The 26,705-nt window shown below is 42.2% G+C and overlaps 1 protein-coding gene across 1 annotated transcript in view; it reads right to left on the reverse strand.

Moving 5' to 3' along the window:
• Window positions 1–5,194: 5,194 nt before the first annotated feature.
• The window catches only part of LOC126109553 (uncharacterized), a 32,425-nt gene continuing 10,914 nt past the window's right edge, over window positions 5,195–26,705 (reverse strand). The window contains exons 3-4 of the mRNA XM_049914568.1: window positions 24,019–24,185; window positions 5,195–5,457 (exon numbers count right to left, since the gene is read on the reverse strand). Coding sequence (XP_049770525.1) covers window positions 5,309–5,457; window positions 24,019–24,185 — 316 coding nt within the window. The 3' untranslated portion in view covers window positions 5,195–5,308. The remainder of the gene's footprint in view (window positions 5,458–24,018; window positions 24,186–26,705) is intronic.

The raw sequence follows: 26,705 nt of genomic DNA on the forward strand, positions 1-26,705 counted from the left end.
TGGCCTGGGAAGGTGTGGAAAAATAAGATGCTGAAGTATGTCAATATGAGGGATGGATTGGGATCAATAGGAATAAATATAACTTTTGGAGGAAAGAATCTCAGGCATTAGATGCTGCATCCACAATATGCACAGTCACGCAGGCTGTGGTTACGCCCAGACGATCGTCGATGCAGTGTGGCTCAGAAGTAGGTGTGTTTGGAAGGCGTGAGTGAGTGTGTTTTTCTCTGTTTCTATTTTGCTGATGAAGGTTGTGGCCTAAAGTGTCTTTTAATTGTGCCTTTGTGCAGCTTAATGTGTCTTCTTTACGGTAAGTTGCACTTGTCCCTCCCTACATTGTCGGTATTGCTACACGGATTTTCCATTGTTCAGTACTCGTGCTCAGGTATACGAGTGAAGGAGGTGCATTCAAGTTATTAGAACTGCTGGGAAATAAAATAATAAAAATTACTATTATTTGCCTGACTGACCAAATAACACTGGAATACTGCTTAATCACTTTGTGTGTGTGACGGGCCGATTGTCGGCTGTCACTGTCGGTAACTGACACTCCGCACTGGCTACTGTTTTGCCAAATCCTTTCTTCTATTCAGGTAGTGCGATAAAACTTCGTTTCTCCTCAGTTCCATTCAGTACCTCCTCATTAGGTTTGTGATCTACCCATATAATATTCAGCATTCTTCTGTAGAACCACATTCTATTTTTCTTCATGTTCCACTTCCGTGCATGACTGCACCCCATACAAATACTTTCAGACACACAAATCTGTACTGTACTTGATGTTAACAAATTTCTCTTCTTCAGAATAATTTTTTGAATCTATTGAACAAAACGTACGTAAATAGTAATAACTGAATTGAAACTATAATGTGAGATATTTGTTGCAAAGTTACTACTATTGTGTATGTAGTCATATATATTCAGTGAAGTCTGCATCTACATCTACACGGATACTATGCAAATCACAGTTAAGTGCCTGGCAGGGGGTTCATCGATTCACCTTCACAATAATTCTCTGTTATTCCAATCTTATACAGCGTTCAGAAAAATGAACACCTATATCTTTCCAAGCAAGCTCTTACTTCCCTTATTTTTTTGTGATGTTTATTTCTCCATATGTAAGTTGGTGTCAGCAAAATATTTTCGCAATCGGAGGAGAAAATTGGTGATAGATATTTTGTGAGAAGATTCTGCCAGAGCGAAAAACGCCTGTTTTAACGATGTTCGTCCCAAATCCTGTATAATTTCAGCGACACTCTCTCTTCCCTATTTCACAATAATACAAAACGTGCTGCCCTTCTTTGAACTTTCTGGATGTACTCCATCAATCCTCTCTGGTAAGGATCCCACACTGCGCAGCAGATTGCAAAAGAGGATGGACAAGCATAATGTAAACTTTCTCTTTGGTAAATAGGTTACCTTTTCTAAGCGTCCTGTCAATAAAACGCAGTCTATGGTTAGCCTTCCCCTCAACATTTCCTGTGTGTCCTTCCAATTTAATTTGTTCATAATTGTAATTCGTAGGTGTTTAGTTGAATTTATGGCCTTCGAATTTGACTGATTTATCGTGTAACCGAAGATTAACAGAGTCCTTTTACACTTGTGTGGGTGACCACACACTTTTCATTATTCAGGTTCAATTGCTAATTTTTGCACCATGCAGATATCTTTTCATAATTGTTTTGCAATTTTTTTGTATTTTCTGCTGACTTTACTAGTTGATAAATGGCGATATCATCTGCGTACAACCTAAGACAGCTGCTTAGATTGTCTCCCAAATCGTTTATGTAAATAAGGAACAGCAGAGGGCCTATAATACTGCCTTGGGGAACACCAGAAATCACTTCTGTTTTACTCAATGACTTTCGTCAGTTACTTCGAACTGTGACCCCTCTGATAGGAAATTGTGAATCCACTCACATAATAGAGATGGTGTTCCATAAGCACACAATTGCACTACAGGCCGATTGTGTGGTACAGTGTCAAACGTTTTTGAAAATCTAGAAATGGAATCAATTTGAAATCCCTTGTCTTCAAGAGAGTAAAGAGCTAGTTGTGTTTTACAAGAACAATGTATTGTAAATCTGTGTTGGCTGTGTTCAATAGACCGTTCTCTTCAAGGAGGGCCTGTAATTTAGTGGATTACTTCAACTGCCTTTCTTGAATATTGGTGTGACCTTTGGAGCTTTCTAGTCTTTGGGTATGGATCTTTCATTGAGTGAACAGTTTTATATTATTGTTAAGTATGGAGCTAATCCATCAGCATAATCTGAAAGGGACTTAATTGGTATACAGTTTGGACCAGAAGACTTACTTTTGTTGTGATTTAATTTGCTTCACTAGTCCAAGGATATCTACTTCTACATTACCATGTAGGCAGCTGTTCTTTATTCAAATTTTGGAATATTTACTTTGTCTTTGGAGGAGGAATTTTGGAAGGCTGTGTTTAATAACTCTGCTTTGACAGCACTGTCGTTGATAGTATCTCCATTGCTATCATGCAGAGAAGGCATTGATTGTATCTTGCTGCTAGCATACTTCACATACGACCAGAATCTCTCTGGATTTACTGCCAGGTTCATTTTGGAAACTATTATAAGTGTCTCGCATTGAAGTCTGCATTAAATTTTGAGCTTCTGTAAAAGATCACCAATCTTGGAGATTTTGTGTCAGTCCAAATTTGGCACCTCTTCTGTTGTTGTTTCTGCAACATTGTTCAGACTCATTATGTGTACCACGAAGGACAAGCTCCATCGTTTTTTGATTTATTTGGTATCAATCTCTCAATTGCTGCTGATACTGTTATTTTTAATTCGAGCTACATTTGGCCTACACATACATAGTTAATTTGCAAGGAGTGGAGGTTGTATCTCAGGAAGGCTTCAAGTGAATTTTTATCTGCTTTTTTTTAACATGATTATTTCTCATTTATTTTTGGAAGATTGGGGGGGGGGGGGGGGGGGTTACCCTATTCTATCTCGCAATGACAGCCCTTTCTTCACTAATCCCCGTATCTGTTTTTATACTCATTATTAACTCAGGATTATTTGTTGTTAAGAGTTCAAGTGTGTTTTCACAACCGTTTACTGTTCGCGTGGGCTCATGAACTAACTGCTCGAAATAATTTTCACAGAATGCATTTAGGACAATTTCGGATGATTTATGCGTGTCTCTGGAATTAAACATGTATTTTGCCAACGTATCCAGGGTACATTAAAGTCACCACCAACTATTATCGTATGATTCGGGTATGTGTTTGAAGTTAAACTCAAGTATTCTTTGAACCTTTCAGCAATTATATAATCTGTATAGGGAGGGCAGTAAAAGAATCCAATTATTATTGTATTCCAGTTGCCAAGAATGAGCCCTGGCCATTCTAAATCACAGGAATTATCTACTTCAATTTTACGACAATATAAACTACATCTGACAGGAACAAACATGCCAGGGTGGGAAGGGGGTGGAAGGGAGGGGAGGGAATGGGGGTGAGTGGGGTGAGTGGGGTGGAAGGGAAGGGAGGGAAGGGGAAGGAAGGGAAGGGAAGGGGGGAGGGAAGGGAAGGGGGTTGGGGAGGGAAGGGAAGGGGGTTGGGGAGGGAAGGGAAGGGGGTTGGGGAGGGGAGGGGAGGGAAGGGAAGGGAAGGGAAGGGAAGGGAAGGGTAGGGGGTGGGGTGGGGAGGGAAGGGTAGGGGGTGGGGTGGGGAGGGAAGGGTAGGGGGTGGGGTGGGGAGGGGGGGAAAGGGGATGTAAAGGAAAAGGTTTAATCCATGAATCATAATTAGGCCTATTACGTACTCCTGTTGCACAAGAAGGATAATTGTTATATCCATTCCCTCCCCCCCCCCCCACACACACACATATAATTTTTTGATACCACTAATTAACATTGGATTAGTAGATCTGCTCCTTATTTCACCTATTTCATGAGCAACAGCTAGTAATAAGTGGTACATGTGTTATAGATCCTGATGCACTTAATGTACTACTTGTTGAAAATAAAGCTTCTAATCCAACAGGAATTAAATCAATAGATATAGATTTAACATAACAATAATCAGGTAAACTATGAAATTGAGCTTTAGATAAAAATTGACTTAATTGATTAGAGCTGCAGACATTACATAATGTTTACCATAAATATTACCTTGAGCATCTTTAATATCTTGCCAGCTGTGTCCATAGCCCCATACTTGGAACAAATGAGTATTAATAAAATGTATATCACCATTTTTAATAGCATCTACACTTTTCCACATAAAAAACTTTGATGACTGATCCACACTATCAGTATCACTGTCACTATTTACAGAACGAATTTGTGCAGAATATTCTTCAGCCATTTCTATTTAGTTACCTGAAGTTTCCTCACGTGGTTGCTTATGTTCTGCTGAATCAGGCCAAAGATCTTCAGCTTTCAGTTTTATTCTAAAATGTTTATCTGTTTCCTCAATAGGTGGAGTGTTTAATTCGCTGCTATCAGACGCTTCTTGAATAACGTCTCATGGCTCGTCATCTAAATTAGAAAACAAGTCAACAATGGTGCCAAGCACCTCATCTGTATCAGTAGCAGCACGTGTTGCAGATGTAGCTGCTCTTGAAGCATTAATTCTTCTTATTGCAGCCCACGGTAAAGAAAGAGTTGCACCTGTCTTTTTGTCCTTCCATGTTTTCGACTTAGGCATTGTTTCCATTGTCACTGCAATACAACTGAACATCTGCCGTCTACTGCAGTCCTTTTATACCTATATCTGTTTGGATAGCCTTGACTGATCACTTGCCAACAGGAACCCCCCCCCCCCCCCCCCCCCCCATGCGGTTTCCGACATCAGAAAGTGCGCTTTGCGTGTTCCTCGAACACTTGCTGAGGGGTGGGATGGAGGGAGGGGATGTAAAGAAAGAGAGAAAAAAAAAAAAAAAAAAAAAAAACTGCTCACCAAGAGGAAGCAGGGACCCAAAAAAAAAACACATACGCCAAACCTAATGTGGTTTGTGCCTTGAATCCAGGGGGAAGCAGTGTGTAACCAATGTAAAGTCACAGAGGATTCTGTGTATATCCTTGATTAGTGGTGCAGTCATGTACACAAGGAACTTATACAAGACAAATTCTGGTTTTTTGTAGTGAAAAATTTAGGTTGGGTTTCTTTAATCAAAACATGTGAATTTATGGATATGAAAAAAATTGAATTTTATTTGTAATGACATGTCTTATACTGTATTTATATATACAACTATTTCTTTTCTCTTCTATCTCTACCATGGGTAATAATGACAGTGAGATTCATACAATCTCATACATTTAGCCACTCTGACTAGACACCACTTGCAACTAGAAACTGTGTAACCAAGAGAGGGATGAGCATCACAGCTACAGTAGGGCTGCAAACCATTGCTGCATTGTAGTAGCCACCGGAGACCTGCAAGTTGGCTGTCTCGATACTCTGCTTGCAGTAATCACCATCTGGAAGAAGAAAGAAAAAAGAAAAATTGATATATCAAAACTGGAGTCTAGGAACTGTCAATCCTAAAGGCAATAAATGCACCTGTTGCCCTCTCCCCCTTTAATGTAATCCTTTCATGACAGCAGGGGTAAAATTATTTTGTTTAAGCAGGTGTAACTTCATATATCAATACACTGTTCCCAGAGAAATATGTGATGAAAAAGTATTTGTTTGATGCACAGCAAATTAAATATGAAACAAGGGAAAATATTAGAACAACCAAGGGACAGAGCACAATACTCTGAAAATGACAGCTTAGGATTCAGTCAATTTCTTACTCACCACAAAACAATTAAGCCTCCCTCAGAAACCATAATACTAAACCTTATCCACCAAACATCAAGAATGACACTGCACTTCATACTGACAAAACTATGTGGCAGCTTAATCAGTAACCTACTGCACTGTTTATGTAGCCAGTATACACAAACAGGTACTTAAGATCAAAACATGCTGTACTGCATACACATACATAAATATGATACAAGACAAATTTTACATTACACCCTCTCTCTGTGCTGCTAGCGTTTTTTTCAAAATGGCTCACATACTCTCCCAGCGATCTCGCGATACACACAAACTGATTGTTGTAGCAGTTTTCATACATCAGGTACAGTTACTACCACAAGACGTCAGGCAAATACAGCGGTGGTAAGACGTATTCCCAGAAGCATTGTGGTACCTCGACGTTTGTGGTAAGTATGCTTTCCAAGGACCACAAAAGACATTGTGGTATATATATATTTCCCGAGCCCCTTTCAGAAACTACTTTTGGTGGTAAGCTTACTTCCCAAGAAACCTGGGAACACCATTACTTGGTGGGATATATACTTCCCACAGCCATAAAAGCTATGTTTAGCAACAAACACAAACCAGAGCTAGTGCAGCGGACTACCACTAGGGGCCAGGAGCGTATGGAAGTGGGAACATGTATTTCCATGAATGCAGTAAAGGAATACCATTAGCGGGAAGTATATCTCCCACAGCACGCGAAAGGGTTAATGTTGAAAACAGCTTACCAAGATGGCGTGATGGGAAAAAACTCAAGTGCACCACCAGTTTACTCGATTTAAAAATGGTGACACGTCGAGGTGATGAAAACCGGAATCACATCCAAGGAATGTAATAACTCCTATCATTTTCGATGTGCAAAAGTGGACTCATCCGTGAGAGAAAATAATGAAGTTATAACATGCTGGAACTGTAGTCAGTGCTGCGTTAAGAACTTAGGTAACTGTCATAAAGCAAAAAAATTGTGACTAGGTGTGAATTACCTGTACTAGTCGGCGATATGGTAAGTGAAATCCAGAGCCTAAAGGCTGAAGTTACTCTCTTAAATGAGGTATGTGTGAATTTGAACAACAGCGCCTGATGAACGACTGTAGGCCTAAACTAAAAACCAAGGAATGCTTTCGTGCCGTCATTACTCAATACAGGTTTCAAATTCTCGACGAAATAGTGGAACAAGTTCAGTCCGTGCAAACTAGAAGTAATCTTTCAGAAAACACCAAGTCCCAAACTCGTGTACAAAACGTGAAACTGAACGTAAACAAACCATCCAAGGAAATGGAATCTGTGAAAGTACATGCAAGAAATCGTCCCTAGAGAAAAACAGAAGAAACGACGACAATCAGAAACACAAGCAGGGCCGGATTCTATTATATGGAGACAGCCATGGATGTGAAATATCACAAATATGCAAGACAACTTTGCAGCTGATAGCCACATCCAGCCCAGAGCCCCTCTTTCTGCTGTGGTAAAGCCGTGCATGCAGGATTGTGACTCCTCCTCATCCAATGACTGTGTCGTTATTATGGGAGGTTCATATGATGTAGCAAGAAATCAAGCAAATGATGCAATTAGACATATGAAAATGGTACTGCGTAAGTTAATTGACACCAAAACAATTGTTGTCAACAGTCCACAGAGGCATGATCTTATGAAACAGTCTATTGTGAACCGGGAAGTTCATAAAACAAATGATAGGATTAAAGCTCTATGTAGTATATTTCAGAATGTGTCTCTAGTAGATGTCGGCTATCTAGAAAGGGAGCTGCACATGAACAAAAGAGGCAGAATTGTAGCAAAATTATTGAGGAAGTCAGGCGACATTGTTCACAAAGTGATGGAAAGAAGTCCATTGCCATAGGGAGGTGGGTTGTACCACAACAAAAATCTGCCACAACACCAGCCACTGCTGGCAAGCCAGGGAAACTTGTAAAGCCTACTGGCCTCACTGCTAGTCCAAAATTATCCTCTACGATCCAGCAGGTAAGATGCAGCCTTAAAATCATACACCAGGATCTTGGTAGTCTTAGAAATAAGCATAATGATCTAAATGTAATTTCACAGATTGACAAACCCGATATATTAGTTGTGACTAAACATTCGTACAATGAAGCTCTGATTAGCATTAGTCAAACAACTGTATATGAAATTCTGCACAGCCTTCAGTAGAAAAGACAAGACTGGGGGAGGTGTAGCAATTTTTCACTGTCAATAAAAGTAATTTTAATGTTATTGATATCAGTGCCTTCTGCTTGGAAGAAGTCTCAGAATTTGCTGCAATAAATCCAAAATGGGGTAGAGATAACAACAGTTATCGGTGGTTACAGGCCACCTGCAGCTAATACAGATACCTTTATTGCAAATCTTTCTGACTTGCTTGTATACAAGGTGTTACAAAAAGGTACGGCCAAACTTTCAGGAAACTTTCCTCACACACAAAGTAAGAAAATATGTTATGTGGACATGTGTCCGGAAATGCTTACTTTCCATGTTAGAGCTCATTTTATTACTTCTCTTCAAATCACATTAATCATGGAATGGAAACACAGAGCAACAGAGCGTACCAGCGTGACTTCAAACACTTTGTTACAGGAAATGTTCAAAATGTCCTCCGTTAGCGAGGATACATGCATCCACCCTCCGTCGCATGGAATCCCTGATGCGCTGATGCAGCCCTGGAGAATGGCGTATCGTATCACAGCCGTCCACAAAACGAGCACGAAGAGTCTCTACATTTGGTACCGGGGTTGCTTAGACAAGAGCTTTCAAATGCTCCCATAAATGAAAGTCAAGAGGGTTGAGGTCAGGAGAGCGTGGAGGCCACAGAATTTGTCCGCCTCTACCAATCCATCCGTCACCGAATCTCTTGTTGAGAAGCGTACGAACACTTCGACTGAAATGTGCAGGAGCTCCATCGTGCATGAACCACATGTTGTGTCGTACTTGTAAAGGCACATGTTCTAGCAGCACAGGTAGAGTATCCCGTATGAAATCATCATAACGTGCTCCATTGAGCGAAGGTGGAAGAACATGGGGCCCAATCGAGACATCACCAACAATGCCTGCCCAAACATTCACAGAAAATCTGTGCTGATGACGTGATTGCACAATTGCATGCGGTTTCTCGTCAGCCCACACATGTTGATTGTGAAAATTTACAATTTGATTGCGTTGAAATGAAGCCTCATCCGTAAAGACAATATTTGAATTGAAATGAGGATTGACACATTGTTGGATGAACCATTCGCAGAAGTGTACCCGTGGAGGCCAATCAGCTGCTGACAGTGCCTGCACACGCTGTACATGGTACGGAAACAACTGGTTCTCCCGTAGCACTCTCCATCCAGTGACGTGGTCAACGTTACCTTGTACAGCAGCAACTTCTCTGACGCTGACATTAGGGTTATCGTCAACTGCATGAAGAATTCCCTCGTCCATTGCAGGTGTCCTCGTCGTTCTAGGTCTTCCCCAGTCGTGAGTCATAGGCTGGAATGTTCCGTGCTCCCTAAGACGCCGATCAATTGCTTCGAACGTCTTCCTGTTGGGACACCTTCGCCCTGGAAATCTGTCTCGATACAAATGTACCGCGCCACGGCTATTGCCCCGTACTAATCCATACATCAAATGGGCGTCTGCCAACTCCACATTTGTAAACATTGCACTGACTGCAAAACCAGGGTCGTGATGAACACTAACCTGTTGATGCTACGTACTGATGTGCTTGATGCTAGTACCGTAGAGCAATGAGTCGCATGTCAACACAAGCACCGAAGTCAACATTACCTTCGTTCAATTGGGCCAACTGGCAGTGAATCGAGGAAGTACAGTACATACTGACGAAACTAAAATGAGCTCAAACATGGAAAGTAAGCGTTTCTGGACACATGTCCACATAACATCTTTTCTTTATTTGTGTGTGAGGAATGTTTCCTGAAAGTTTGGCCACACCTTTTTGTAACACCCTGTATATAGACACAACATTTTCTGGGTCAAATGGTCTCATAAATATTATAGTTACAGGGAATATAAATATAGATGTATTAACAAATGATGTCAATGCAAAAAATTTACATCACCTATGTTCTTGATTTAACCTGACCCCACTCATTCGGGAATGCATTAGAGAAATTGGCAATAGTAAAACATGTCTTAACATAATAACAAACATGACCCACCTATCCCACAGTGCATCAGTTTTAAAACTAGCCATCTCAGATCACCATGCAGTACAGCTTAAACTGGAGCTCCATGAGGCCCCCCACTGTCACCACAAAGCAACAGTTTGTAACTAAAAGAATAATGTATAGTGACAACATAAATAGACTAAACTGCATGATAGCACAAATAAAATGGTTTGAAAATAACAGCTTTGCTGCTGACTTCTATGATACCACAAAAATATTTGGGTAAATAGTAATGTCAATGAAGTGAGAGAAAAATTAAAACTACTCCACAGTGCAATGCTGAATAATAGAGAGATTCCTCAGCTAAAGGAAGCCTTCAAAATATATCAAGCACACTGTAAGGACTTACTCACACAACATAACTGCTGGCATCTGGGCAGTCAAACAGTTTTAGTAACTGCAATGACAAATCCTGTATGGACTTTACTACTAACCACAAACATAAATACATGCACTACAATTTTAAAGGTAATACATGTGACCATAGTATATATTTGGCCCCCCACAAACTGTGCAGAAATAATGGGCATCATTAGCTCTCTAAAACCCTCAACTTCAGCTGGGCATGATGGCCTAAATATTAATGTTTTAAAAGCCTGTAGCCAAAATGTCTCTGTACCTCTGTCTGTAGCAGTCAACAATATAATAAAATCAGGCACCTTTCCAGACAGACTGAAAATAGCACAGGTAACATCCATTTTTAAGAAAGGCGACAACAACAAAATAGGGAACTACAGACCAGTCTCAATCGTTCCTGTCTTTTCCAAAATAGTTCAGAAAGTTATATACAACAGGATTATAAACTTTCTTAACAAACAGAACCTGATGTTCGAAAATCAAAATGGATTCCTAAAAGGTAAATCGGCTAGCACTGCAGCTGCTCAACTAATTGAAGAGGTGTTAGGGGGTATCGAAGGCAAGGAACATGTGGCAGGTGTATACCTAGACCTGGAAAAAGCCTTTCATTGTGTGAATGTTGACAAGCTATGGAACATGGGCATTCGAGGCGCTGCTTATGTCCTAATAAAGTGTTATATGAGCAATAGAAAACAGTTCGTTCTACTTAAAACAGAAAGTGGTGTCTACAAATCAGAGATCACTTGCATAAAATATGGTGTGTCCCTGGGCTCGGTATTGGGCCCCCTTCTGTTCTTGATCTATGTAAATGATATTAAATACTGTACTATAAATTCCAAAATTGTTCTGTATGCCGATGACACGTCCATTGTGTGTAAAAAGGAATCATGTAATGAACTAGAGGCCGAGAGTAATAATGTAAACACCAGTAAAACATGTTTGATGGGGTTTAACAAAATAAGTTTGGGTATTTTAAACATAGCTGCACAACAGCAACGGTTCCACGTAATAAAATTATAAACAGCCGACCAGTTGCAATGGATAAAGAAATCTTTACCTAGGTTTAAACAAATTTAAATTTGTCTTCTTCAGAAGGTGGCAATTTTACATTAGTATGGACTGATGTATCATCGTCATTTTTACAAATATCTGCATAGATCCATTTGTCCAAATTAAAATATAGCCCTGAAAATAGGGTTTGTCATGTAAATGTAAATTAGTACATGGATGTTGCAGAGCTCACAAGTTTGAATAATGAAATTAAATTATACTTGGCAACGAACTGGTAAAGAAAGAATCTAGTGTAAAATTCCTTGGCATAACAATCCAAAGCAACCTGAAATGGGACACACATTGACTCCCTACTAACTAAGTTGTCAAAAAATATATTTGCAATCAGTACTATTAGCAAGTTCTGTAGAGACACTGTAGTCCTAAAGACTGCATACCATGCTCTTTTCTCCTCTCACTTGAACTACGGTATTGCAATTTGGGGGGGCAACAACCAAAGCTAATCTAGATAAGCTACTCATTCTTCAAAAAAGGGGTCTGAGAATATGCTGTGGAGCAAAATATAAGGAATCTTGCCGCAACTTGTTTCCAAAAACAGAGGTGTTAACTGTTATAAACACATACATTCTAAAAACCATATTGCTTGTGAAAAGACTGCACCCAAACACTTATTCAGATTTCCACCAGTACAATACTAGAAATAAAGAAAGATTTTACATTGGCATCCACAGAACAGGACTTTACGAAAAGGGGCCTCACTATGCAGGTATAAAATTAGCTAATGCACTGCCTAGTGCAGTCATGGCTCTTCCTACAATTAAACTGAAACATCAGCTTAAGAAATTTTTAGTAAAACACCCTTTCTACACTTTAGAAGAGTACCATACTTATATGAACAACAACAAATGCTTTGTGAAATTATGTAAATAGAAATCAGTAAACATCTTATTGTAATTTTGTTGTAAATTAATGACATATTCAGAAGCATGTGTCTTGTGTATTGTACAAATAACTGTAATCATTATGTTTTCTTTGTACATGTGCAGTGTACCATTTGATGTTGAATAAAGCTATTATTATTATTAAACCTCAAGTCATTGTGGACGTCCATCAACGGAAATACCGAAAAAAATTCGAGAGCTTCTGCTTACAGATCATTTTAAGAAGGTTGCACAATAGTGTTCGTCAATATAGACTCGATTTGTGGCAGACAGGGGATGGGGATCTTCCAGCATGACAACGCATAGCCATTCCTGTTACACACATTTTGGCTAAAAATGGCATGGAACTGCTATCCCAAGCACATACTCGCCTGACTTGGCTCCATGCGACTTTTTCTTATTTCCACATATGAAAATGGGCAGGAAAGGACAACACTGAAGAAGCCCAAAAAAAAAAAAGTGGGAGGAGATGTCACTCATTTCCAAAGATGAATACAAAAAAAAAATATATATATATATATATATATATATATATATACTTTCCGGGACTGGATCAGATTCTGAATGTGGCTCTCCAGCAGGGATACAACTTCCTCAAATCCTGCCCTGAAATGAGATCCATCCTTCATGAAATCCTCCCCACTCCACCAAGAGTGTCTTTCCGCCGTCCACCCAACCTTCGTAACCTCTTAGTTCATCCCTATGAAATCCCCAAACCACCTTCCCTACCCTCTGGCTCCTACCCCTGTAACCGTCCCCGGTGTAAAACCTGTCCCATGCACCCTCCCACCACCACCTATTCCAGTCCTGTAACCCGGAAGGTGTACATGATCAAAGGCAGAGCCACGTGATTTACCAACTGACCTGCCTACACTGTGAAGCGTTCTATGTGGGAATGACCAGCAACAAACTGTCCATTCGCATGAATGGACACAGGCAGACAGTGTTTGTTGGTAATGAGGATCACCCTGTGGCTAAACATGCCTTGGTGCACGGCCAGGACATCTTGGCACAGTGTTACACCGTCCGGGTTATCTGGATACTTCCCACTAACACCAACCTGTCACAACTCCGGAGATGGGAACTTGCCCTTCAGCATATCCTCTCTTCTCGCTATCCGCCAGGCCTCAATCTCCGCTAATTTCAATCTGCCGCCGCTCATACCTCACCTGTCTTTCAACATCATCTTTGCCTCTGTACTTCCGTCCCGACTGACATCTCTGCTCAAACTCTTTGCCTTTACAAATGTCTGCTTGTGTCTTGTATGTATGGATGGATATGTGTGTGTGTGCACGAGTGTATACCTGTCCTTTTTTCCCCCTAAGGTAAGTCTTTCCGCTCCCGGGATTGGAATGACTCCTTACCCTCTCCCTTAAAACCCATATCCTTTTGTCTTTCCTTCTCCTTCCCTCTTTCCTGACGAGGCAACCGTTGGTTGCGAAAGCTAGATTTTGTGTGTATGTTTGTGTTCGTTTGTGTGTCTATCGACCTGCCAGCGCTTTTGTTTGGTAAGTCTCATAATCTTTCTTTTTAAATATATTTTTCCCACGTGGAATGTTTCCCTCTATTATATATATATATATATATATATATTGTACAGTGGAAGCACCAATTGGTTGAAGTATTAGTTGTAATGGAGAGTATTTTGAAGGGAATAAGGGTTTATTCTAAACCATTTGAAAACGTTTTTAAAAGATATAATTCCGTTTTTTTTGGTACCCCTCATATTATGCAGTAATCTCTATTTCTTTAGGGTTTTTTTTTTCAGTGACTGTGTACCATGTAGGTTCCCTCCCATTATGAACCTTTCTACTGGGTACATGTCTATCTAGTATGTGGTTAAGTATTTTTTTTAAAACTTGAGGCACAGTTTGTTTACATGCGTGACTCGAGCATGAATCATACGTTCCATCACCTTGCAAATGCAGCTGGTAAGAGAGGTGGGGCAGTAGCTAGAAGCAAGGTTTTTGTCCTTACCAGGCTTAGGTACGGGTATGTCGGTGGCTTCATGCCAGCGTCCAGGAAATGTGCTCTCAGCGCAGATGCGATTGTACGTGTTGAGTAGAAAGTGCTTGCCTGCAAGAGAGAGGTGCTGCAACATCTGGATGTGGATGGCATCTGGCCCTGGGGCGGAGGATGGGAATGAACTGAGAGCATGGATCTAGCTCCCTCATAATAAAGGTGTCATTGTAGCATACAATTCTGAGAAGAGAAGGGTATCGCTCAAGCCTCCTCCACTCGTTTCTGATGGATGAAGGCAGGGTGATAGTAGGAAGAGATCGAAACTTCCGCAAAATACTGGCCCAAGATGTTGGAGATAGCAATAGGGTCCACGACGAAATCGTCAGCTACTGTCAGGCTGGAAATTGGATCCTGGTTCTAGAGAGCCATCAGAGGTTGGCCCACATGACACAGGAAGGTGTGCAACTGTTAAAAGAACTAATGAATGAAATCCAACTAGCTCTTTCGGTATCCCGAAGAACTCGACGACACTTTGCACTCATCTGTTTATAATGAATACAGTTTTCCAGTGTAGGGTGGCGCTTAAAAACGCGGAGAGCACGTCTCTGTGCGCGAATTGCGTCACGGCATGCCTCAGTCCACCAAGGGACCGGGACACGACACGTTCTGCAGCAGTAAGGATAATGTTGGTGAGATAGTCCACCTGGTCATCACAACTGGGGAAATCTCGTTCTTCAAAGGTCGCCAGGGATCAGTATAGTTGCCATTTGGGCATGCATGCACATGGGGTAGGAGTCAGCAGACGGAGAGCACGTAGGAAATGGTCGCACGAGTAGGCATCAGAAAGAACGGACCACTCACAACGATGTGCAAGCTGGACACTGCAAAAGGATAGGTCCAAATGGGACTAGGTGCGCGAGGAGTCTGAAAGGAAAGTGGGTACTCCAGTATTAAGGCAGAGGAGGTTTAAGTTGGTTAAGGTCAGCCAAGAGGGCACCTCTCTGACAGGTCCTGGCAGAACCCCAAAGGGGATGATGCACATTAAAGTCAAGGAGTAGCAAAAATGGGAGATGGAGGGGGGACGGGGCGGGGGGGGGGGGGGGGGTAGCTGCACAATAAGCTAAAGGAAGTCTGCCCTAGTGACAGCAAATAACGGAGGGATGTAAATGGTACAGAGGGAAAAAGTCAGGCAGGGAAGGAAAAGGCGGTTTCACAACCTCAGAGCCGAATTTGAGGTTGCATAACCATGTCCTTCATGGAGCAACGGGTAAGAAGAACAGGACTATAGGTGCCAGACGGGAGAACACAGGGTTTCTGACTAGCCAGCAACTTGCGAGCTACTGGGTAAGGCACTTTTTCCTTTACCCTAATCTCTTAAACAGCCTGCTCATCTAGATACACGAGACAATCCCAAGAGGAGGCGGCGTGGCCGCCATTGCAGTTGACACAGTGGGAAGGAGGAGGTAGAAATTCGTCCTCGTGTGCATTCCTGCCACAGGTTACGCATTTGGCTCGGTGCCGACAAGGTGTTCGTGTGGTTGAAACGATATCACTGGTTGCAGCACATCGGATTCGGAATATATGGCCCGACTGTGATAATTTCATAGACTGCTTTGATCTTGGACAGCAGCACCACCCTATCAAAGGTGAGTAAAAGAGTGCAGGTGGGCACCAAGGAGGAATCGACCTTTTTCATTACGGATGGCAATGACAGCCTGATCAGAGAGGTGTATTTCAGCCTTGGTGAGACCGTCAAGCAGGCTGGTGTCCATTACACCTTGAGAAGAATTCAAAATTCTATGTGCCTCAACATGAACAAGGTAGCCGTGGAGACGCGAGGCAGCAAGCAGTTGTGTTTGAGAATCAGAAGCCGCCTCCAAAAGCAAAGTCCCATTCAGTAAATGAGAGGATTTCACAGGGCCAGCAATAGCATCAACATCTTTCTGGATAATAAACGGACTGACCATGGCAAAGGATTGACTGTCTTCAGTATGTGAGATCACAAGGAACCGCAGTGCAGTGGGAAGCGTCTTCGAATCAGTAGCCTCATTACGTTTACATTTCATAGACTTTGATGGGCAGGATGATTGACTCATCGCGAGGAAATCCCCCACAATTAGCACGCTCCTTCCGACTGGGGGGGGGGGGGGGTGCACCTGCCTTAGGTGATTGTTCATACCTCTAGAACATCAGACAGAGGGACCAATCGGAAATCTGGGAAGTTTACAGCTCAACCAATCTTCCCTCCCTGGGCCTGGCCTGTACCACGGGGTATGTGCCAACCCTACCTGTCGACCCTGGGCTGGGAATTACGTGCTATCCAGTCACGTGTTACATGTCATATGCATGGGTTGGCCTTCAGGGGCGCACAGGGAAGAAGAAGAAAGGAAAAGAGAGCCAAAAACAAAGTTGAGACTGTTCGTACGTCAGCAGAACATTCCCAATAATACCCTAGACATGTTCCCCAAGTGTGGGGAAAAGAATAGCAAGAGAATAGACATGCAGCACAGAAAGGAGAAAGTGCTGTAACGTCTGTGGCCCTGGTAGCCAAGCACGAACCTGCCAAAGAGTGGCGAGCCCCTTGGGGGGGGGGGGGGGGGTACAAACTGCTGTGAGCTCCATTGAAAGTCCATGTGCAAGATTAGTCTTTTCAAGGAATGATCCACGAATGAATTCGGAGCCCAGACGACAGGCATCATTTGTTGCAACATCCATCTCAATCTGCAGTTGGTTGCACCTTGTTCCCACAATGGCTGCTGGAATGGCCTCTTCAACATGTTGAATGAGGCCCCCAGGCATACGCACCTGGTGTCCTATCCTGGACCTTGCTGCCATTTCCCTACGGAATTTTATCATTCGCCATACGTTTGCACTGCCGATGATTAACATAGACTGTTACCCTTTTGTGTTGCTCCTCCTGACATCGGACAAAACACAGTGCCCCGAAACCGGTGAGAGTGTGTCACCAACCCAGTTTGTTTCAGTGGAAGACAGCACCTCACTCTTGTTGGTTAGGAGCTCAGTACAATACCCTGGTCCCCATCCATCCTGTACAGGGTGCCTAGATCTGCCACGGACACCCCACTCGCATAGACAAGAGATGACAGATGGTTCAAATGGCTCTGAGCACTATGGGACTTAACATCTATGGTCATCAGTCCCCTAGAACTTAGAACTACTTAAACCTAACTAACCTCAGGACAGCACACAACACCCAGCCATCACGAGGCAGAGAAAATCCCTGACCCCGCCGGGAATCGAACCCGGGCGTGGGAAGCGAGAACGCTACCGCATGACCACGAGATGCGGGCAGAGATGACAGATCCTGTACTTTCTACAGAGGATCAGAATCTAAAGGGGAGGTACCGCAGGTAACCGAGTCTGGGATCTGAGCAACAGTGTTTTCCATAACTTTGATAAAGTAGTCATTGAAGTCATCAAGACTGCAGGCATTAGAAGAGGAAGTAGGCTTCTTCCTATGTTCATTTGTTAGAGTCCAAGTTATAGGCTTCTCTCATGAATCTATCATTCCCCCTCCTTTTAGCTTCTTCTACTTTTTTTTCTGTAGTCTCTTGGCCCCTTAAGTAACTGCTGTGTAACTATTGTTTACTATTTGGGTGTGTGACTGCTTTGGCACAGTCATTCCCATTAGGACAATGTTTTTTAGATTGGCTAGCCCAGGTGTGTACCATGTTTTTTCATTTACTACTTTCTGTTTTCCTTGTGCTTTACCTGTGTGGCTTTTCTTTGGTATCAGTGGGAACATTTCATCAAATTTCGTTTTTAGTGTGTGGAAAAGAACATTTAAGGAATCACTGGGTTTTGCTGCCGGTTTACACTGGACAGTGAGGCACCGCTCTTCCGTGAAACACTCGATTTGATTGCCATGCATTTGTCTGTTGGTTACCCAGAGCCTTCGTTTGTAGTTTGATGAGTAATGCACTGTGGTGTGCTATCATTGCATCAACTAAATTTATTTTGTTACTCCAGGCATCTAAATTTGTAATAATGGTGTCGAGGCAGGCATCACCTCTAGTTGGAAGTCTGTTTGCTATAAGGAAACCATAACTATTTACTAAATTCAAGAATGCTTTCTCTTTTGTACTATTTTCATCTGTGTGTACATGAAGATCGCCACACAGTGCAATTTTTGGTTTAATGTGTGTTATGTGACGTAAACAACTTTCCAAATTAATGATAAAGTTTTCGATATTTCCATTTGGTGAACGGTACACTGAAACAATGAACATATTCATATCTACTAGTTCTAAGCCAACCAGTTGTAAACACATATCTGAGCAGTAATTTCTCAGGTGCTAATGTTGAGGTTTTTGTTTGCAGCTTTTGTTTGTTGTGTATTTTTCCTCTGTGTACCGCAGTAGAGGCTAATTGCGATTTGCTCTTTTCTAAACTACAAATTACGTCATTTGCCACGGGTTCACCGAGTGTCTCTGCAGTTTGTTCATTTTTTGAAGACATTAACTTCTCGTTTTGTTTATTTTCGCTCGATATTCCTGCGTTATAAGCAGAGTTTGATTGTTCTTTTCTCAACCTAGAATTTTTAGCATATTGTATTTGATCGAGTTTTCCTTTTATTTCAGCATAGTCTTTTGTGAGTTGGTTCACAAGTTTTAATTTTGTTCCCACTGATTCACTTAAATTTACACACTGTTCCGTATTTTTTGCCTCAAGAATAGGACTTAATATTTGTGTTTGTTTGGCTGGATTGCAGGATAGCTCTGTGAAACGATCGATTTATCTCTATTTGCATATTTATAATGTGGTTTGAAATCTACACTTACCTCTGCAATTTTGGTTTCATCATCACTGTTGTCAGAGAGTTTGGCAGAAGACGTTTTTTCCGTTATATTTCGGTAAATACCTTTCTGCTTTCAGTCGTCTGATATAAGGTATGTCACTTCTAAACAGACTGACAATTTTGCACCATATCAGTTTTCAAACACTGTCTTTTGTCGTACAGATATGTTGCTCGTTGTTTCATGTGTGAACCAGTAATGCTGACACGGAGACCAAGATGCTTACCCGCACGGAAGTCCGTTACGTGCATGAATCTCACTGAATCACCTCTGGACCCTTTGTGACGATTTCGAATTAATTAATTCATATTATTTGAAACGGTCTCTGTTCTGTTATTTTTTGTCGTATTATTAAAACGGCACTGTTTCAAATACTAGCGCATGGAGATGTCAGGAAATCAGAGCAAAAACCCATTGGAACGTGTAGCGATTGAGGTTACAAAGATAAATGCCGTTTTCTATAGCAGCGAAGCCGTTCCATGTAACACGATCAAAACAGTTCTTTGAAAAACTAGAGATGGAGTAGGAGACAAAAATGTATGAGAAGTTTATGGAGTGGATTCAGTGAAGAATTAATGGATTATATTATTGAAATGTAAAAGCGATTTTATGGGCTTACAACGGTTGTATGGAGATTAGCATTCCAGTTGACAGAACAAAATACCGCTCCATTTTAACAAACTGTCAGGGAAAGGAAGCACCCCGACTCCAGTCTAGAAGCCGACCTCAATGGGCAGACGACAAACATTCAGCAAGATGAACGCTGGCACGTTTAAAACAATACAAGAATAACAGTTTGCTCCAACTCGTTACATTTATAGAATGAATGGAACCGTCGATAGTTTAATTCGAGAACAGCAAAGTGCTTGAATTGGAGGGTAGGCCCCGAGCCAGGGTTTCTCTCGACTTTCGGAGTATAATACATATGTCCAAACTGGCTGCGTTACATTGGGAAAAGTGGTCACCACATAAGGTTTCAGAAAAATGCATACAGATTCTATGAATTATACAGCATATGCTGATTCAGCTGCCCCTACCACCGTCGTTTTAGACAACCCGCAGTGTCGGCGTTCGTAAACCACACGCCAGTTTCGTGTCCTCTCATTCGCTGCGTCCAAACTGTTAGTCTTTCAGTAAAAATTAAGAGGATATTTTGTACTGGGATTCCTTTTCGCTAGACGCCGTAATTTTGGAGCCATTCAAGAAAAACGTACAACAATGACCTTAAAATGCATCCCTACTTCCACACTCAGCCCCATTTGTCAGGGTTTCTAGTTCATTGTCTACCTATTTTTTTTTTTTTTTTTTTTTTTTTTTTTTGGTTCTTCATTCACTCGTCTTATTACGCCACAAACTTAGCCGAGCACTTACGAATAGTGAAACTGACGCTTACGTAAATTTTACCTAACAATTTTCTGAATTTTAACAGCACAAAATAAGTAATTACATCGCTGTATTCGTGAGGCCTTCTGACGACAATCTTGCGGTAGCGTTCTCGCTTCCCGTGCACGGGGTCCCGGGTTCGTTTCCGGCGGGTTCAGGGATTTTTCCTGCCTCGAGATGACTGGGTGTTGTTGTGTCGTCATCCGCATTGCGGTCGGAGGAAGGCAATGGCAAACCACCTCCACTACGACCTCGCCTAGTACAGCGGCGCGGGTCTTTCGCATCGTCCCCTCCTCGGAGTATGGGACCTGATGACGAAACTACTGTTCTTTTAAGGGTTAAGTCTGGATCGATTTGTCAGAGTAATCAGTTTTAGCGTAACGTTTACAAAAGTCGTTTTTCTTTCATTACTCTCACGGACACGTTTAATCTGATAATGTTAACAAGATAGCCGACTACGGTGGTAGACACACAACCCGATCAATGGAGACCAAAAACCGTCGTGTACTGTGAAGTTTTTGTGCAGCGGTAGGAGTGACTGCCATGGACAACAACATATTACAAATCCCGACTGGTGAGGGACGAGCGTGGGAGTGGAGATGCGTTTTAAGGTCACTTATGTAAGACGTTGTGGTCTCCTGACCTTCATTGCTTACATATTCCGCCCTCACAATTATATTCCGCACGTCAAGACGCTTCATTCGAAACCGAACTCGATAAAGTCAATGTTGTATGAATTCATGTAAATGATACGCAAAAACAAGTGCGCACCTGGGTTGAAGTACTCGAGGCTGGCGTACACACACACATTCCAGACACGACGGTCACAGGAGGTTTTAGCTCGAGAGAGGCAACCGCACGCCAGGAGGCCGGTCCCTTCAGAGGACGAGTCAACCTCGGACGCCCGTGGAGCAGACAGCGTGTGCCCGAGTGAAAGAGGGAACGATCCCGTGTCGAGCTTAAAAGCAAATTCCGCTACATTGTGTGTGAGCGGCCAGCCTACGCATTCTTTACAAATAGCACGTAGTTTCAGAGATTTTCAGGAGGAGACAGCAAACGTCGATACTACAGATTTCCGGATTGGTCGCCTTGAACGAAACGTCATTCTCCCGTTTTAGAAGAGCAATGCTGATTGGCAGACGATATTCCTGACGCCTTGAGCTGAAGGAGTAATGGAACAGACCGAAAGATATACCCTTTCACGTCTGGCGTGGAGAGGCGCCATTCCGTTGTCGCTCTTCGAGCGAGGAACAAGTGTCTCCCCTGTACTTCACTGGGAGAGCACCTCTGTCGAGAGCGAATCCAATTGCGACTCTATATTGAGTCCTTGCGATTAAGCTTTGTTCACTGTGTTGGCTGACACACTTATTGTGCGGTGTGAACAGACAGAGTTATAATTAAACGCCTGGGAGTGAATTTTTGAGTGGCATCGCGGTGGACTGGTTATCTGACCGGTGTACTACGCCAATAGTTAGACTAGGGGCGAATAGGAATCCTTGACTTCATTAAGGCGTAGGGAGAGTTTGATTGGCGAAGGTCAATCCAGATAGAACGAGAGTTATCTTATTTGTCAGCAGCGAGCGACGCAGACAGCAGTCATCGCAGCTTAGTGTATTGTGCGCTACAGCTCTTGCGAGCCCCATATTTCCTCCACAACAGTACACTTCACTGCATTTCACACGCGACAGCCTCGATTGTACCTAGCAACATTCTAAAGGATAATTATTCAAGTTGAGTAGGCGCGCCTCTCAGCCATTCTGCCAAGTCAATAACAATCTTAAACTCTGTATAGAAATTTCAATCGCGAATCCTATCCTTAAGAGGTAACTTCACATTCCAAAAAGAACCAGGACGTAACTTGTTCAATTCAAACTAAAAGTGCGATTGTGATTTCTCAGAATTTTTGCAAAATAAATAATAATTTTCGTTAATTTCATGTTATTCTTACACTAACTAGCACTACTTCAGTAACCAAGTATCCCACTAGTTACGTAAGAAATTTTGTGAATTTTTATGTCATTTCCTTACAGTGGACGACTCCAGAAGATATTTATTGCTGAAAGTTTTTCAGGCATTTCTCTTTAGAAAGTTAGGAGTGTGTGTCTGACTTCTGTAGTAGTGTGGAGTTGGAAATTGCATCTTGCAGGAGCCACAGGGTAAAGGGTACATCTCAGATTAATCCGTTGCACAGAAGAACAGAATAGCAGATCAACGCCACGCTCACACTTTCGTAAGTGTTTCCTTCAATAACTGGAAATCTGTGGCCTCACACGAAAACGTATGCATGTTTAGAATGTAACTACGGAAAGGTTCTGTTCATTATTTGTGTAGGATTAATAGTTTGCGCGTAGCGAGCGAGAGCGACAAGAAGATAGAAGAAGTGGACAGTGTTAAATTCTTGGGATTACAGCTTGATAATAAATTCAACTGGGAGGAGCACACCACGGAACTGCTGAAGCGTCTTAACAAATCTCTATTTGCAATGCGAATTGTGTCAGACATAGGGGATATAAAAACGAAAAAGCTGGCATACTATGCTTACTTTCATTCCATAATGTCATATGGGTTTATTTTTTGGGGTAATTCATCACGCCAAGTTTTCCGGGCACAAAAACGTGCAGTAAGAGTTATATGTGGTGTGAACTCAAGAACATCCAGCAGAAGCCTGTTTAGGGAACTAGGGATACTAACTACTGCTTCCCAATATATTGATTCCTTAATGAAATTTGTCATTAAAAATATATCACTTTTTCAAACCAACAGCTCAATTCATGGAATCAATACTAGAAATAAGAATAATCTTCACAAGGATTTAAAGTCACTTAGTCTTGTGCATTATTCAGGAACACACATTGTCAATAACTTGCCAGCAGCCATAAAAAGCTTAACAACCAATGAAATTCGATTTAAGAGAAGCCTAAAGGATTTATTGGTGTCCAACTCCTTCTACTCCATTGATGAATTTCTTAGTAAAACCAACTGATTTGTATATAAGTACAACATAACTTCTGCACAATTTCAGTGCAGTAATGTGTTCACTGAAAATTTGTGTGTCTGTGTGTGTGTGTGTGTGTGTGTGTGTGTGTGTGTGTGTGTGTAAGTATAATCTAACTTCTGCACCATTTCAGTGCAGTAATGTGTTCATTGTAAATAAGTATTTCAGTAGTTGTATTACATGTTTATTACCTTATAAATAAATAAAAAACTTTTTTATTTTAAATTCAGTGCATTAGTATTTGTAAAATGACTCTTAGTGTTCATTAAAAAATGACGATCATTCCACTTGGGACCTGTGGAATGGTACATTAGCTTATTTGTTTTAGTTGTAAATATTTGTCATGTATTGTTGTTTTTCTGACATGTTCCACATCCTGGAGGACCTCCTCACTACGGATCAATTGGAATGAAAGTAAATCTAATCTAAAGAGAATCTAAACATTCGCGCGTGGTTTATGGATGTCAACATTGCGGGTTGCATAAAACGAAAGCGGTAGGGGCAGCTGAATCACCCCGTGTGTGTGTTTTTCCTTGTAATATGCCTTCTGTTTGAGGCGTCCCCGGAAGCGCGCGGTACCCACCGTAGAGCCAGCCGACGTACTCGCCGGTGCGCTGGTTCTCCTGGGCGAGCCAGTCCTCGAGCGGCCGGAAGTAGTCCCTGACGGCCGAGCCGTCCAGCTGCGACTCGTTGGCGGCCAGCCGCAGCGCCTCCTGCCACGGCGCCGACGAGCCCGGCCGCATCAGTCGCCTGCACCGCACACCAAGACTTAACTTCTGAGGTCATCAGTCCCCTAGAACCTAGAACTACTTAAACCTAAGGACATCACACACATCCGTGCCCGAGGCAGGATTCGAACCTGCGACCGCAGCGGTCGCGCGGTTCCAGACTGTAGAACCGCTCGGCCAAGCAAACAGCAGCACTGACAAGGGAAATCCGTGACGTTTGAAACGCGGATTTGCTGCAAACTTCGTACACTCGTAGTTCTCCACGAGGACAACAAAATGTGTAAGCAGTAGCGCTCACTTCTCAAGCGTTATTGAGAAAAATCGCAAGATAATTTCGGCCGTCAGATATATACCTGCGCGTGGCCATTTTTACCATGAAGCGGCGGCAGCCGAGTGGTTAGCGTTCGAGCCCCGTAACCACTGGTTCGAGTCCCGTTCGTCAGTTTTTTCTTTTATTTTCAACACAGTCGTTTTCTTCACTATTTATATTACAATTGATATAATGGGGAAAATACGTGTAATCGGATGAACTTTTATTAAATTTACAATCTTATTTGGCAGTCTACTACTTTTTATTATCACAAATAATGTAATATTCATAACTGTCGACTAGTAAACGACCAAACGCATAAAGTGATACTGAAAATGTACGCTTGGTCGTGATTTGAGAAATGCCTTATACCTGGAAGGACCCCGAAACGACTTGTTACCTCCAAGTTTTGACCGGCACAGACGGCTTTCGAAAGATGTACAATTAATCGTCGCTTTCGACATTCCGAGTACAAGTTGCAGGATAGTATATTTCGTAAAAACATGGAAAACGTAGTTACACGGCACCAGTTGCATTGAATAAATGCTGTGTTTCCGCATACGCAATGTCTTTAACAAACCTCGTTAACATTTTCAAAAATCTGTCTTGCAGACGATAATTTGTAAGCAAACCATGCATAACACACTATTTCCTTAAAAATCGGCGCTGATAATTGGTTATGCAGTATCGAGTGTTATTAATAGCGTCTTCAGAGAAGCAATTTCTCGTTCTCTTTCGATGAAATACAAACCGTTTTGAAGACACGGGCAAGCATACATTATCAATATGCGTTTGGTCGTTTACTAGTCGATAGTTATCAATATTGTATTATTTGTTAATAAAAATTATTGGACTCCAAATAACGTCGTAAATTTAATAAAAGTTCATCCGATTGCACGTATTTTTTCCCATTATATCAATTGTAATATAAATAGTAAAGAAAACGACTGTGTTGAAAATTAAAAAAAACTGACGAACGGAACTAGATCCAGCGATCCAGCGGCTTGAACTGCAACCACTTTTTTTTAAAATCATTTTGTTCTGTAATGTTCGTTGAATTTGTTCAGGGCGGACGTCCGATGACACCCGTTCAGTTTGTTCGTTCATCCATTCTCCGAGTTTTTTTAGGAAGGGCACCTAACGCTCTGACCGAACACGCTGAGCTACCGCGCCGGCATCAATTGACTGCAGCCGCTTCATGGTGAAAAATGGCCACGGACAGAAATATATATATATGACGACGGAAATTATCTTGCGATTTTCACCGTAACGCTTGAGAAGTACGCGCTACAGCTTACACATTTTGTTATCCTCGTGGAGTACTACGAGTGTACGAAGTTTGCAGTAGATCCGCGCTCCAAACGTCGCGGCCCCCCCTTGTGAGTCTCGTAGCCCAACAGCTTGCTCTCCTTCTGGCGGCAGCGCGCCGTACCCTACACTCATTTGCGTCATTACAGTACCACGAAAAATGACATTCGTTACTCCACATTAAGGATGTCTTTACAACACAATTCGGACATTTTTATGTGCCTAGAGATACGGGTGAAATGTGTGTGTGCGCGCAAGTGCCAAAGAAACTGGTGCAGGCATGCGAAATCCTATACAGAGATACAAAGACAGGCAGCATACGGCTCTGCTGTCGGCAACGGCTATATAAGACGACAAGTGTCTGGCGCAGTTGTTAGATCTGTTACTGCTGCTACAGTGGCAGGTTATCAAGATGTAACTGAGTTTGAATGTGGTGTTCTAGTCGGCGCACGAGCGATGGGACACAGCATCTCCGGGGTAGCACGAAGTGGACGACCATTTGACGAGCGTACCGTGAATACGAGGAATCCGGTAAAACATACAATCTCCGACATAGCTGCGGCCGGAAGAAGATGCTGCGAGAACGGGACCGACGACGACTGAAGAGAATCGTTCAACGTGTCGTAAGTGCAACCCTTCCCCGTGTTGCTGCAGATTACAATGGTAGGACATCAACAAGTGTCAGCTTGTGAACCATTCAACGGAACATCATCGATACGGGCTTTCGGAGCCGAAAGCCCACTCGTGTATCGTCGATGACTGCGCAACACAGCGCTTTACGCCTCATCTGGGCCCGTCAACACCGACATCGGACTGTTGATCACTGGAAACATATTGCCTCCTTGGATGAGTCTCATTTCAAATTGTATCGAGCGTGTATGGATACGGAGACAACCTCACGATTCCATGGAACCTGCATATCAG

The sequence above is a fragment of the Schistocerca cancellata genome, chromosome 12 (assembly GCF_023864275.1).
Source record: "Schistocerca cancellata isolate TAMUIC-IGC-003103 chromosome 12, iqSchCanc2.1, whole genome shotgun sequence".
Classification (NCBI taxonomy): domain Eukaryota; kingdom Metazoa; phylum Arthropoda; class Insecta; order Orthoptera; family Acrididae; genus Schistocerca; species Schistocerca cancellata.